Raw genomic sequence first — 13,020 nt, forward strand, 5'->3', positions numbered from 1 at the left:
GTGCATGTAAACGTACTGACTGATCAGGAGGTGATAATGGCTAAGCCCCCTGCCAGTTAAAATGATACACCCCCTATCAGACATACATTTATTTCTTTGAAAAGGTTTACCTGAAGTGTTATACTAAGTAAATCCACACACACACACACAGTTGATGTGGCTGTGAAATCTAGCGATGGATACCGAAATAATTATTGAACCAGGCTGTAAATATGTTTAGTTGGATATGGTCAGTGATTGACTCACTTTTGGAGACAAACCCCAGATGCCACAAAAAAATAAAATTCTTGTTATGCATTGGTTTCAACTCAAGTTAGGGGGGCGGTGCTTGGAGATTCTCTTTATCTTAGGGGGGGGGAAAAAAAGAGCAAAATGTTAAGACACACGCATATCGGATTCACATGTGGGGGTCACCAATTACATTTAACATGCACTTTTGTTTCCTCCTCGGACTTCGAACAAACTTAACTCACTTGTTAAGGTTCATCCAGGTTTTACATAGTTTGGGGGTTAAGACATTGGGAGCTTGGTGTGTGATGATCCTCTTTTAACTTCCAACATGTGACTTGGAAACCATGCAAGATGTTACATCCAAGATTGACAAATTGAAAAATGAATATTTCCAAAAGTCAGCCTAACCATAACAGCTGCTCGCCCTTATTTGCAATACTTCTTCCCAACGGAGCATGTTGGATTCTGAAGCTGTGTTGGGTGACGGTTTCTCTAACGTCAAAGATCTCAGAAAATCTGACTTCAGAATACAACTGAAACACCCTTTTGTTTACCGGAGCAATATATGCTTAGATGTTTTTCTTATGCAATGCACAACATAACATGGACAAGACCCCTTTGGACAGCATTGAATTAAGAGTAACTTCTCATGAACATTGTAAATACACATCTGACAGCAATCATGGATACGATAGATACATAATACGGCTGCACTACATCTCATTTAATCCCCCAAGACCTGGAGTACTCATGTCTCAGATTTTCAGATTCTTTTTTCCACTTTCTTAGAGAATTTAGACTGAACACACTTAATGCCCATCTTCCACAAATAGAATCAAATTTTTTCCCCCAAAATGTTGGGATAACCAAGTTAACAGAGCCGTTAAACTTTCATGGAAGCAAAAACAACCATTTCAAATGTAACCAGTTATCACAATACCTCAACCGTTTCCCTCTGGTGAAAGTATGCAATTACAAAAAAAAAAAAAAAAAAAAAAAAAAAAAAAAAAACACTTCTAGTAACTAATTTAATTGTTATTACCCTTAAGGGATTTCTTACACACAAAATTCTAGATATATTTTTTAAAAATGTTTAATTTGATAGCCCTAAGTAGTTTGACCTTAAAACTGCATCAAAGTTGTCAGCTGGAGTAAATTACACTTGCTTCTCTTTCTTTTTGCTACGAGGCTGAAAACATCTGACCTTCTTGGCCACATCACTTTGTAAAATTTTTATTCAATAGTTGATGACCAAATAAAACCAGAGATATTAATAGTAAACTTTATTTACAAAACTCGTATGTACAATACATACAAAAGACAGCGACAGCACATGAATAAGGGACAAACACAGAAGTCAAGAAGGTACAGTAAAGTACAAAGGGATTAGAAAGTCTTCTAGAAATTGAAATTGCTCTCGGCTTCATTGATCTGGAACGCGTAACCGTTCTCAGTCGTTTCAGGGGCAACACTCTGCACCACCTCCTCCTTTAAAAGAAAAGAAGAAAAAAAATATAAGTATCAAACAGAAGTTAAGTGATGGAAACATTGTATTTTAGACGCGTCTATGCCCACCTCCTCGGAGAAGTACTTCTCAATCAGGTTGAGGGAAGCTTTGTAGACCATCTCGTTCTCATGAGACTGAAGTGACTCGATCTTGTCCAGGCCGCCGCACTCCTCAATCATCAGGGACAGCTTGTCTGACTCCCCGATTTTATCACCAGCCTGTCAAGAAAAAAAACAAAAGAACCATCATGACAAGGACATGGACTCTGGAATGATGCAGGATTGTTGTGGCTTGATGCACTGACCATGAAGATATTGGTGACTGCGTCCAAGATGACCAGGACAGTTTTGCTGTCCTTGGAGGAGAGCAAACCCAGAAGAGGTTCAAGCACATTGGCCTGCACGAGGTAAATCACCTGCTGCACAGTGCCCCCACTGGTGAAGTTTGTTACCGCCCAAACAGCCTCTTTCTGGGTTTTGTAGTCACCCTGCAGGAAGGAAAACCATGGTGAGTCAAATTCAAAACGCCAATTTTCATGCAGTCAACCATTTGATGATGTTGCAACTTCAACTCACTCGCAAGAGCAAATCCACCATGAACGGGACGAGGCCTGCGTCGATGACCGCCTGGATCTGAGAGTCCTTCCCCGCCGTGACGTTGGACAGGGTCCAGGCTGCCTCCTTCTGAATGTTGGCTTTTTTGTGGCGCAGCAGCGTAGGGAACATGGCCAGGGCCCCGGAGTCCAGGACAGCCTGCGTCTGCTCGTCGGTACCAGTCACAATGTTGCCAATGGCACGCAGCGCTGGAGTCTGACCAAGAAAGAAGAAGAAGAGTTTTACATCCCTGCAAGAAGCTCATAACTTGGTATGAAGCAGAAACATCTCAAACATATTTATCATACGTACAACTACAGGCAGCTCGTTAAAGCCGAGCAGGGCCACCAGGCGGGGAATTAAACCGGTATGGACCACCACATCGATGCGGTCGTTGCTGCCGTCTGTCAGGTAGGAAACAGCCCAGCAGGCGTCGGCCAGCACCTCCAGGTCGTTGTGGTGCAGCAGGCGGATGAGGGCAGGTAGGAGCTCCTGGATGGCACTCATGGGCGGGGAGGGGTTCTTGTTACGGCACAGGTTTGACAGCGTCCATGTCACATTTCTCAGGTAGCCCGGCTGTGAAGAAATTAGATTAGAAATTGTCAGTTTAACACACACAAAAAAAAAAAGAAGATTTTGTTGAGTTTGGACGCCACCTAGAGGCCGATGAAGGAAAAAAAGAAATGAAGCCTTACAGTGAAAGCGTTGAGGTCAGGTACAGCCAGCAGACTGAGCAGAGGGGCTATAGCTCCGTACTTGATGACCTTGTCTCTAAGACCTGATCCATCACCTAATGAGGAAAGAGGAAAAGGTGAAACCTAGGCTACAAAAAGCACACAATCTAAGCAAGTCAGCCACATGCCATTAAATTACCAGCAATGTTTCCAAGTGCCCAGACGGCCTGCTCGCTGATGTGCTGGTGGGGGGATGTGATCAGGCTGATGAAGGCAGGAATGGCCCCGCCCTCCACGACAGCGGCCGTCTGCTCCGATGTTCCAGAGGCGATGTTGGTCAGAGCCCAGGAGGCCTCGAACTGGATGGGGGGGCAGTCCGGCAGCCCCAGGAAGGCCACGAACTTGGGGATGAGGCCAGCGCTGATCATCTGGTCAATGGGAGGATGTTTTTCACGGGACAACAGTTTCCTGCACAACAACACAAAGGGTCAGTTGTGTGGTTTAAAACACACACACACACAAAAAAAAAAAAACACAACTTGATGACTATTGTGTGACAAATTTACCGTGCAGCTTGTGTGGCAGCGACCTGGGAGTCAAGATTACCACTGTTCACCCCCGAAACAACCTCCTCAACCGTCCACTGCCTCAAACTCTGTAGAGAGACAGGATGGATAAGGAATTAAGACATGCATATTCATTTGTGTGGGGTTTTTTTTACGTTTCAAGGCCCAAATATGCTGTTGTGTCAACTCGACCTCAGCCAGCTCAACAATAGATTCAGTTATATGGTCTTCCTTCCTCTTAAACAGATCCTAAAATGGTTGCAAATCCCCACTACACTTTAATTTAGCAAAATATGGGCCCTCTTGAATCAGAAACTATCAGGATTTCATATTAAGTAACGTGAAGAGTATTGATGGCCTTGGATATGTCTAGAAATATACTTTTTTCCCTTCCTTTTTCTAAAGAAGCTGGATTAAAAGCTGTATTCCGGGTACCAGGAGCTGGACTGACCTGGGAGTTCTGCGTCCTCTCCTGCAGGGGAGACGTGGCCTCGTCGGGCAGCTCAGACACGTTTCTGCGTTTGAAGATCTGGTCATCTTTCTTGGCTTTGCGGAGCTCCACGTTCACCTCCACCCTCCTGCGGCGAAGCTCCTGCGTTCAATTCACACCAAAAAGTCAGAAAAACCGTATCCTCTTTTGAGTCACACGTACATGTGTTCGGGTATTAAACTCACGTTGGCATCTTTGCCTTTGTTCTTGAACTTGTTCAGACGAGCGACGTTCTCAGACATTTTCAAAGATCTGGTTTGCAACGACAGAAAAAAACCCTCGTGTGTGGTGTCAATCCTGCAAAGACAAATTGTTTTAAAAAGATTAATCGATGTGGTCGGACCGGCCACTTGGACAGAAAGACAGATGGTAAGTGAGTAAAGTTAATATTTGACATTTAAAATATCCTGCCGCGGGTAAAGTGACCACGTGGAACATAAAACAGAGACGAGAAAACCTTTACAGAATTCTAGAATCCTTTAGAATTTAGAAACGAGCAAGCGGTTGACAGATACATACCCGGCTCTCGAGATAGTGCAGCACTGTAGAGGAAAGCGCCGCACAGACCTTTAAATTCCTGCTAAAAAGTGCTCTGATTGGGTTGTTCGAGCCGGGGCATCCAGACAGCTCCGCTCATTGGACTGTTTAAAGAAATCACGAAGGCAAACGAAATATCGCGAGACTTGGGTGATTTGTTTAAACTTGGGTCCTTTATGTTTTTTTTACAGAAAAAAATAAAGTGTTCCCGTATCGACACATTTGAGCTATAGTTTAAAAATGCTCAAGCAGGGAAGTGTTCAGAATATAAATGTTTATTTATATATTTATATATTTATATCCAGGCACCCACTTCCGACTTGGTGCAAGAAAAGCTGCAGTTCTTCTACCGACCACTAGGGCTCCGATAATGAGTCAATGTCCACTGACCTTCATGTTGAAATGTTCAACTTTGCAGCAGAAATAAACTTGAAAAATCTGTTACAAATCAAACAAGACACAATATGTATAACTTCTATATACATACGATGTCTATAACTGGGCATTACTATGTAAGAATCAGAAGAGCAAACAAATATAAATGACTAAATTAGCAAATATAAAATATAAGTAAAAAATAAGTGAATAAATACAAATTACACAGAAGAGCAAGAGGTTATTTGCACGACATATTGTTCATGCAATCAATGGGCTTTTGATCATTGAAATCTGAATAACATTTTTTAAAAATGTAATATTTTGTAAAAAAAAATTTAAAAAAATACAACAACCAGACATTAGAAATGGCAGTGGTTTTAAAAGTTTTTATGTATACCTTTTCATAAAAAGTATTACCGCCTGCAGACCAATGAAGTTAAGTGTCTAAACAGGTCGGTGACATGAGAGAAGCCGATGTGAAGATGGACAGAAGTTCACAGGTCTGTTGAAAAGCTACACTGCTGTCAGAAAAAAATGGTCCTGGGCACAAAGTTGCTAATATTTTGAATACAGTATTTAATCTTTCATAGTAAATCATTTAAAAACAGAAAATGTGCGCCCACATGCGATGAGACTGAAAATCAGTGTTGTATGCAGCTCTTCAGGGCCTCATACTATTAAAAGCAGCCATGGTTCAGTAATGGAGATCTTTGCATGGGCTCAGTAACACTTTCAGAAATCACTGTTTGAGAACAGTTTGCTGTCCCATCCACAAATGCTGGTCAAAACTCTATCCTGCAAATTAAACATGTGAATGTGATTAAGAAGCTCTTCTCTGAGCCAATGTTCATTTAAAAAGGAGGCAAAGTGGAAACCTCTTCTGTGGTCACACAAATCCTGTTAGAAATGTATTTTGTGTGCCGCCACTGCTAGACCAAACGGGGACTCAGTTTAAAAGCTCCATCTTGGAGGATACAGGACTGTCTCAGAAAATTAGAAAATTGTGATTTTCTGTAATGCAATTACAAAAACAAAAATGTCATACATTCTGGATTCATTACAAATCAACTGAAATATTGCAAGCCTTTTATTATTTTAATATTGCTGATTATGGCTTACAGCTTAAGAAAACTCAAATATCCTATCTAAAAAAATTAGAATATTCTGGGAATCTTAATCTTAAACTGTAAACCATAATCAGCAATATTAAAATAAAAGGTTTGCAATATTTCAGTTGATTTGTAATGAATCCAGAATGTATGACATTTTTGTTTTTTTAATTGCATTACAGAAAATAAAGAACTTTATCACAATATTCTAATTTTCTGAAACAGTCCTGTATATGTGCAGCATGTTAGTGCCCTTGGAACAGGAAGCTTACTGGAAGAGGCACAGAAATTCTAGAAGGAATAAGCCTATACACTTTTGGTTTCATCAAGACATATTTTCAAGGGAAAGCCTTACATTTTTCAGCTGAACCGAGTACTACATTCATTAGAAAAGCTGGACATTGGAGTAGAAGAGTCCAGGAGCTGAACTTACCTGTCCTTTCACAAACTGAAAACATCTGGCGCATCATGAAATGGGAAATACAACAAACCTTCAAAACAACTTGAACCCCATATGCTCAGTTCCCAGACTTACATGAACCATTCTTGATACTGAAAGCAAAACTACGCATTGCTGAACCTTTTTTGTTTTTTACCGTGTTGCTCCTATCAAATTCAGTTTGACATTTAATCTTTTGCATTTCCTCAGGTCCCAGTCTTTGTAGACTGTTTTTTTGGACATCAAAGTTTAAGATGTTACTTTAACATACATAAATATGTGTCTAATTTATAGCAAATACTTTTCTTGCCTTGCACTTCCACCAAAAATACACAAGAAAGGAGTCTTTTCAGTTTTATTAAGTTCCATATACATCAATATTTCTTCAGCTGAAATACAAAAAAAAGAAATCAAGTCCAAATCTCATGAATATTTTACAAACGGGGCAGGAACCTTCAAATATATCGTTTCATATGTCTCAGTCAGCCACTACTGCAAAGCAAATCATTTACAATAGCTTATTACCATACTTTCAGTAGGTTATATAGAAGTTGAACCAAACAGACTAACGCTGTCCGGGTGCGGACCGACTCTCATGCCACTTCAGACTAAACAATGGGTGGAAATGGATGAAAAACATTGTTTCCACTGTGATATCTGAATTCAGACATAAACACTTGATACATGATGCTCAGTAAAACTCAGCCATTGTACGTCAGTGTTCAGGTTCCTGTTTCAGTGGACATGACAACCACAATGGCCTGAGGAGGGTTTTTTTTTTTTCTTCCTTCCAACTAAGTAAGAAAACAAAAATGCAATGAAAGTACAAAAAAATAAAGTACATGGAAATATAAGATCTCCTTAAGAGTTTTTCTCAGAGGTAAACTTTCTTCTGAAATGCCTCAGTTATTCTCGCTCCTCTGCTCAGGCCCGCTGGTGAAGACGGGCCCTCCTCCTCCCCCCCAGTAAAGGTCGCCCCCTTGAAGCTTTAAAAACGGCCAGAGGGCAGCTCTGCCTGAACGATCCTGTGAAAGCAGCAGTGCTGGTAGCCCCAGTCGCACGGAGGAGCGTCAGAGTCACCGTTCAGAAAAGCCATATTCTTGGCAAGTGCATTTTGTTTGCGATATGTGCGATGCTTTTTTTTTAAGATGCTGAAGAAGACTGAAGCTTGTTGTTATGAGACCTACAGGATGCGGAGAGAGGGTGAGAGTTGAGAGCTCTTCACATTTCGTTTATTGTTGTACACCTCAATAACGATCAGACAGAGAGGAGGCAAACACGGTGGGACGTAGGACCCTGCAGCCACGTCGCTGTAATTAAGGAGGAATTCCTCGTTTTAGTGAAGAAATCCTCTACAACTTCCAGCTGATGTTACTTTGCAACATGAGGAACAAAGTACAAAAGTTCTCAACCCTTTTTAGTAGATTTTAGAGTAATAAAAGAATATTAATCTAAAAAAAATGATTGGTTCCATCAGTATTTAAAACAAATACAGTCAGATATCTCACAATCACTGTACATGATAAAACGTATGTACAACCACTTTAATACCCACTGGAAACCAAATTGAGTGCAGTAACATACAAAAGTTCTCATAAATATATTTCTTTATAATAAAATATGCAGCTTTGTACATTTATGTCAACATTTCCAATCCAACTAAAGATGTTTAACAGAAATAAATACAAAATTGGAAACTCATTAAAATCCTACTGAACACGACCTAGTGAAGATGCACATGATTACTGATCATTACTGCCAACTGTGACCATAATTGCTTTATAAAAACTAAGAGAAAAAGAAAAAGGAAAAAAAAAGAAGCACATTTGGTGTTTGTTTGTGCATGTTCCTGTGTCTGCTTTTCTTGATTTCTTTTGCTGTTTTGAAAACAAAGTTTGTGTTTTGTTTTTTGTTTAATGTCATGATAAATCAGCATCCAGTCCAGACTCCAGCTAGACTGGCCCCACTTAAGAATCTGACAATCTGGAAGAAAGAAGAACATGGGATGGCTTAAATCAAAAGGCATGCAGCAAAGGTGAACACATAAATGCAAGATGATAACACGCAGAACTGATGTAACACGGCACAGACGTCTGAAGAGACAGCGGACGGATCAGCCGTCACTCTACCGAGGTTGCTTCGTACAAGCAAGCATCCTCTACGGTCCACAAGTAATGCACAGTCTACTGCAAAATACAATTACTACACACATGCAAGTGATAGAAAGAGAACCTATAAAAAACAAAGACGGGCATAAATGCACATATATGAAGAAAAGAACAGAAGAAATAAACGTGACAGACGTTCTGAATAAGTCAGTGAGGCCAGTCAGAGCTTTACAGGGAACCGAAACGCACCGGGTGGGGGACAGAAACGCGGCCACCTCTCAACCTTACCTGCTCGCTTTGAAGCCTTTCAGCTTCTGTACGAAGAAAGCTTCAAGCACCTCGGCACACTGAAAGAAGGGCGTGTCATTGGGGTTGTAATAGCGGCAGTTGTCAAAGATTTTGGTCACGTCTGCCACAAACTCTGTGAGCTTCTGGTAATGTCGCTTCTGCAAACGCGTTTCCATCGTGGAGAAATCTGAGAGGCAGAAACACGAAGCATGAAAACATAACTACACAGTATGGAAAAGTATTGGACATGGTTAAAGAAGCAACCGTGTGACTCTGAAGCCTAGTTTGTGTAACTAAACACAAATTAAAATGCGCAGAAGTCAGGATGCAGCCAGTTTGGATCATGAATAAGTGCAGCTGCCCAAACTGTGCTGCTTTACTTCTTGCAGATGACATTTTTCGCGTACCCATTGGCTCCTTGATTACTCGATAGTAATCTGGCGCGTCGTGGGGATCCACCGGTTCGAGGAAAGGCCATGCCATTTTGTGCGACTGGAGAAAAATCATTTAAAAAAGCAAAGTTGAGTACTCATGACACACACGAGGAATGGAAATGCACGTCCTGCTTTATCGTCTTACAAGTGATATCAAATGACAGGTGACTTGCTCCCGGGTTAAAAAAAAATACATAAGCTCCTTTACTTTCATCAGTGTAGGATTAAGCCTTTTAGATCACAGAAAAGTTTATAATTCTCATCACTAAGTTGTTATATCTATATGTAGGTGCAAAGAATGTGACCTGCAGAGGCTTCGTACCTGCAACGAGCGTAATATTCTTTTCAATCCCTCATAATCTTTGTCGGTGAGCGGCGAGAGGACCGTCATGGCGTCTTCTGTCGACTGACACTGCGGACACACGTACAGGTCGATGTGAGTGGCTTCGCTCTGCAGAATACCCACACAGCGCCCGTGGTACCAGTTCTGGCAGCGATCACAGCCGATGTAGAACCTGCGGGCGAGAAACACACGCAGTTAAGACCCTGACGAAGTGATCCAAGGGAAGAGAGCTCGCTGAAGAGAAATAATATCATTCTTGTATTGTCTCCCTTATTCCGAGACAATACAAGAATCACATCAGAAAGGAGGTTCATACTATCAAGGGTGAGAACAGGTATGATTCAGATAACTACTTTTTTTTTTTTTTTTTTTTTTTTTTTTTTTTACAGAGCCATGGTTGGCTGGAACTCTATACCAGTTTATATTTCTCATGCAGGTAGCAAAGATTGGTTTAAGTTTCAGTTGAAACAATATCTTTTAAAATTTAATGAATGATGATTTGTCATTTAGAAGGAACAAAGCGAAGGTTGAATAGAATTATAGGTAGTGTAAACCCTATCATAATAAAGGTGAAAAGTGTTCAATTAATTCTAAGATAGTCATTCCAGGCAGGTATTGGTTATGAAGGCGTTTTATTTTATTTCATTTCTATGTATGTATGTCTGAGAATGATGGTGATTTAGTTATTCTCTGTATAGATTGTGATTAAGGGAGTTGTGTTTATTATTGTTTTGCTAATGCTGTGGTTAATGCTAATGGGGATCCTAAATAAAACAAAAACAAACAGTTCAAATACATCAGGCAGCGATGAAGCCGACTGCCGCAGCGTAACGAGACCTACTGTGATTCGTCGTACGGAGTCCGACAAATGCAGTACAGCTCCTCGTTGCTGCTGTCTCCCTCCTGGCCACGTTTACAGTCATTACACACAAAGTCCTCCAACTTCTTGGCTTCTTTCTCCGTGATGCCGACACACACCCCGTGGAACCAGTTAGAGCACAGGTCGCACCCGATGTAGAACCTGGACGGAGGGAGAGACAAACAAACGATGATTTAAGTGATTAACAGACAGCACGAAATGTGACCAGAACAATGGAGGCCTTTCCAATCAGCGTACTTGGACTCGTCGTAGGGAGTTTTGCAGATACAGTACAGTTTGGTGTCCTTGGGATCCTTTGAGGTAGAACACATCTTCTTTTTCTTCTTCTTGTGTTTTAACAGGCTGGGGTCTCCCTCCTTGCTTTTTTCCCTGTCTTTGTCTCGCTCTCTGTCCCGATGTGGATCCGGCTCTCGGCCCGGCTCCCGCTCCCTCTCCCGCTCTCGATCCCGGTCCCTGTCTTTGTCTTTGTCTCTGTCCCTGTGTCGGTCTCTGTCCTTGTCCCGGTCCCGTTTCTTGCTCTTGTCATGATGCCTGTCTCTCTCCCTGGTTTTGTCCTTGTCTCTCTCCTCCTCTCTCTTGCGTTTGTGGGATGAGGAGGATGAGGGCGGGGCGTGGCTGCTGTGAGAGGAATGTGTAGAATGGGGGAGATGGGAGGAGGCTGCCTTGACCGTCGCTGCAGCAGCCTGGGTGATGGCGGCTCGAGCTTTCTCCTTCTCTCGCTGTAGCCGTGCTAAGTCCCGCCTCAGCTCCTCCTGACGGGAAGAAAAGACATTTAATGTACAACCACCTTGCTTTTAAATCCCCTTTCTGAAAGGAAGACTAGTGATACAACGCTGTAAATGAGTGGTATTAAGTCATATGAGTAATAATTAGGTGTAATAATATAACGTGCCACGAAATTTCGCGATACAAAAACGTCACGATACGTGTCGTGGAGGTGACAAACTGCATGGCGATATTGGGTTATTTATATTAATCTATTGTGTTGACTAGTAATGCGCATACGTTGCATATTCTAACGTGCATACACCTCGACCCACGGACCAAAATCTCACTCCGCTCAGAAGAAACTAGTCCCGTTTTGCGGTCCCGTTATGAGCTCTGAACTTTTACTTATGTAAGGCTGGTGTAGAGTTAAGCCTTACCTTATTAAATTAAACCTTTTTGGGGTGGTGAGTAGGATAAACACGGGGACAACTTCTGCTGAGTTCCAGTGTACTTTAATGTCCCTCAACAGTGTAGGATTTTAGAACATCAACACAGCACCTAGTGCCGTACTGTGGCGTATCACTCCGCCCAATCTAAAACATATTAACAACTACAGATAAACTGACTAGTGTCATTATAGTCCCTGATTTACATCAGAATATAAAGAATATATTTATAAAATAATGAACCCTGAATTACCAAAATAACCTTCTTAACAAAAATAAATCTCCTCTTACACTTATAAGGTGAGCATGAATCAATCTTTTTTATGATGTAAAATTGTATGTATTTATTTACTTTTATTTATTTATTTATTTAATTTTAGTTGTTAAATTTCTGGAAAAGAAAAAAGTCAAATCATACATGAGAGAAACTATTCAGTTTGTGGTAAAATATTTGTACTTGTATGAAACTGAAGATGCATAATGCAAACCTGACATTTACTTTTAGTTCAGTTTGTGGAAACTGGTTGGCCTGGCTTTCTCTTTAAAACTTAAACAGTTATAAAGCATTACAAACTGTAACAATAGGGCAAACGCACAGTATTGTTTTGTATTTTGTGTCTTTCAAATAAAAGACCATTTTTTCCAGTCATATGTTCCTCATTCAAGGTTGTTAAAAAATACTGCTATAATATCGTACCGTATCGTTATCGTGACCTCAATATCGTGTATCGTACCGTATCGTGAGATTAGTGTATCGTTACACCCCTAGTGACAATCCATCTAAAAGTTTCTCTAGGCATCTCTGAAACATGTCTAACCTGTACTTGCAGCTGCAGCTCCTTGTCCAGCAGAGCTCTCTTCTTCAGGATTTCGGCCTTCAGCTGCTCTTTGTGCTTGTACAGCAGCGCCGTCAGCTTGGTGGCGTTCTGCTTCGAACGTTTCTGCTCCACCACCTCTTCCTTTTTCCGCTTCTTAGCTGCCTGCTTCTCGTCCTTCTCGATCTTGTCCAGAATGAACTTCATCACCTGGTTGCACACAATCATTCTGAGGACAGAAAACAAAAGTTTAAGTCATGGCTTTACTTCAGACTTCTTTCCTTTTTTTCGTTTAAAAGGTGCGATAACCGAGACTGCTCCAACCTCTGGTTCTCCTCTCTCTCGGCTGCAGCCAGGGTCTTCTTCTGCTTCAGCTGTTCTGCTGAGGCGTTCTGCTTCACCACCACCTGACGTGTTGAGATATTTCCACATTAGTATCTTGAATGTCGAGCCACTTCATGTGTAAATGCTGTC

At 41.3% G+C, this 13,020-nt stretch overlaps 2 protein-coding genes across 4 annotated transcripts in view; both read right to left on the reverse strand.

Moving 5' to 3' along the window:
- Positions 1–1,501: 1,501 nt before the first annotated feature.
- On the reverse strand, positions 1,502–4,612 carry kpna2 (karyopherin alpha 2 (RAG cohort 1, importin alpha 1)). The gene is made up of 11 exons (XM_061712837.1): positions 4,581–4,612; positions 4,247–4,358; positions 4,023–4,163; positions 3,572–3,660; positions 3,205–3,473; positions 3,027–3,121; positions 2,644–2,907; positions 2,314–2,547; positions 2,043–2,225; positions 1,807–1,956; positions 1,502–1,719 (listed from the first exon to the last, which is right to left on the reverse strand). The coding sequence occupies exons 2-11, from the start codon at positions 4,301–4,303 to the stop codon at positions 1,630–1,632; spliced, it is 1,572 nt and encodes a 523-aa protein (XP_061568821.1). The 5' UTR covers positions 4,304–4,358; positions 4,581–4,612; the 3' UTR covers positions 1,502–1,629.
- A 2,253-nt stretch (positions 4,613–6,865) lies between these two features.
- bptf (bromodomain PHD finger transcription factor) overlaps positions 6,866–13,020 on the reverse strand; it is a 29,092-nt gene continuing 22,937 nt past the window's right edge. For 2 of the 3 annotated variants that reach the window (XM_061712431.1, XM_061712430.1), the window contains exons 24-31: positions 12,871–12,953; positions 12,550–12,775; positions 10,815–11,329; positions 10,539–10,718; positions 9,677–9,869; positions 9,328–9,412; positions 8,921–9,107; positions 6,866–7,707 (exon numbers count right to left, since the gene is read on the reverse strand). In XM_061712431.1, coding sequence (XP_061568415.1) covers positions 7,668–7,707; positions 8,921–9,107; positions 9,328–9,412; positions 9,677–9,869; positions 10,539–10,718; positions 10,815–11,329; positions 12,550–12,775; positions 12,871–12,953 — 1,509 coding nt within the window. In that variant the 3' untranslated portion in view covers positions 6,866–7,667. Of the gene's footprint in view, positions 8,508–8,920; positions 9,108–9,327; positions 9,413–9,676; positions 9,870–10,538; positions 10,719–10,814; positions 11,330–12,549; positions 12,776–12,870; positions 12,954–13,020 lie in introns of all 3 variants that reach the window. The other variant, XM_061712432.1, reaches the window with a different exon arrangement.

Source organism: Cololabis saira, chromosome 21 (genome assembly GCF_033807715.1).
Source record: "Cololabis saira isolate AMF1-May2022 chromosome 21, fColSai1.1, whole genome shotgun sequence".
Classification (NCBI taxonomy): Eukaryota; Metazoa; Chordata; class Actinopteri; order Beloniformes; family Belonidae; genus Cololabis; species Cololabis saira.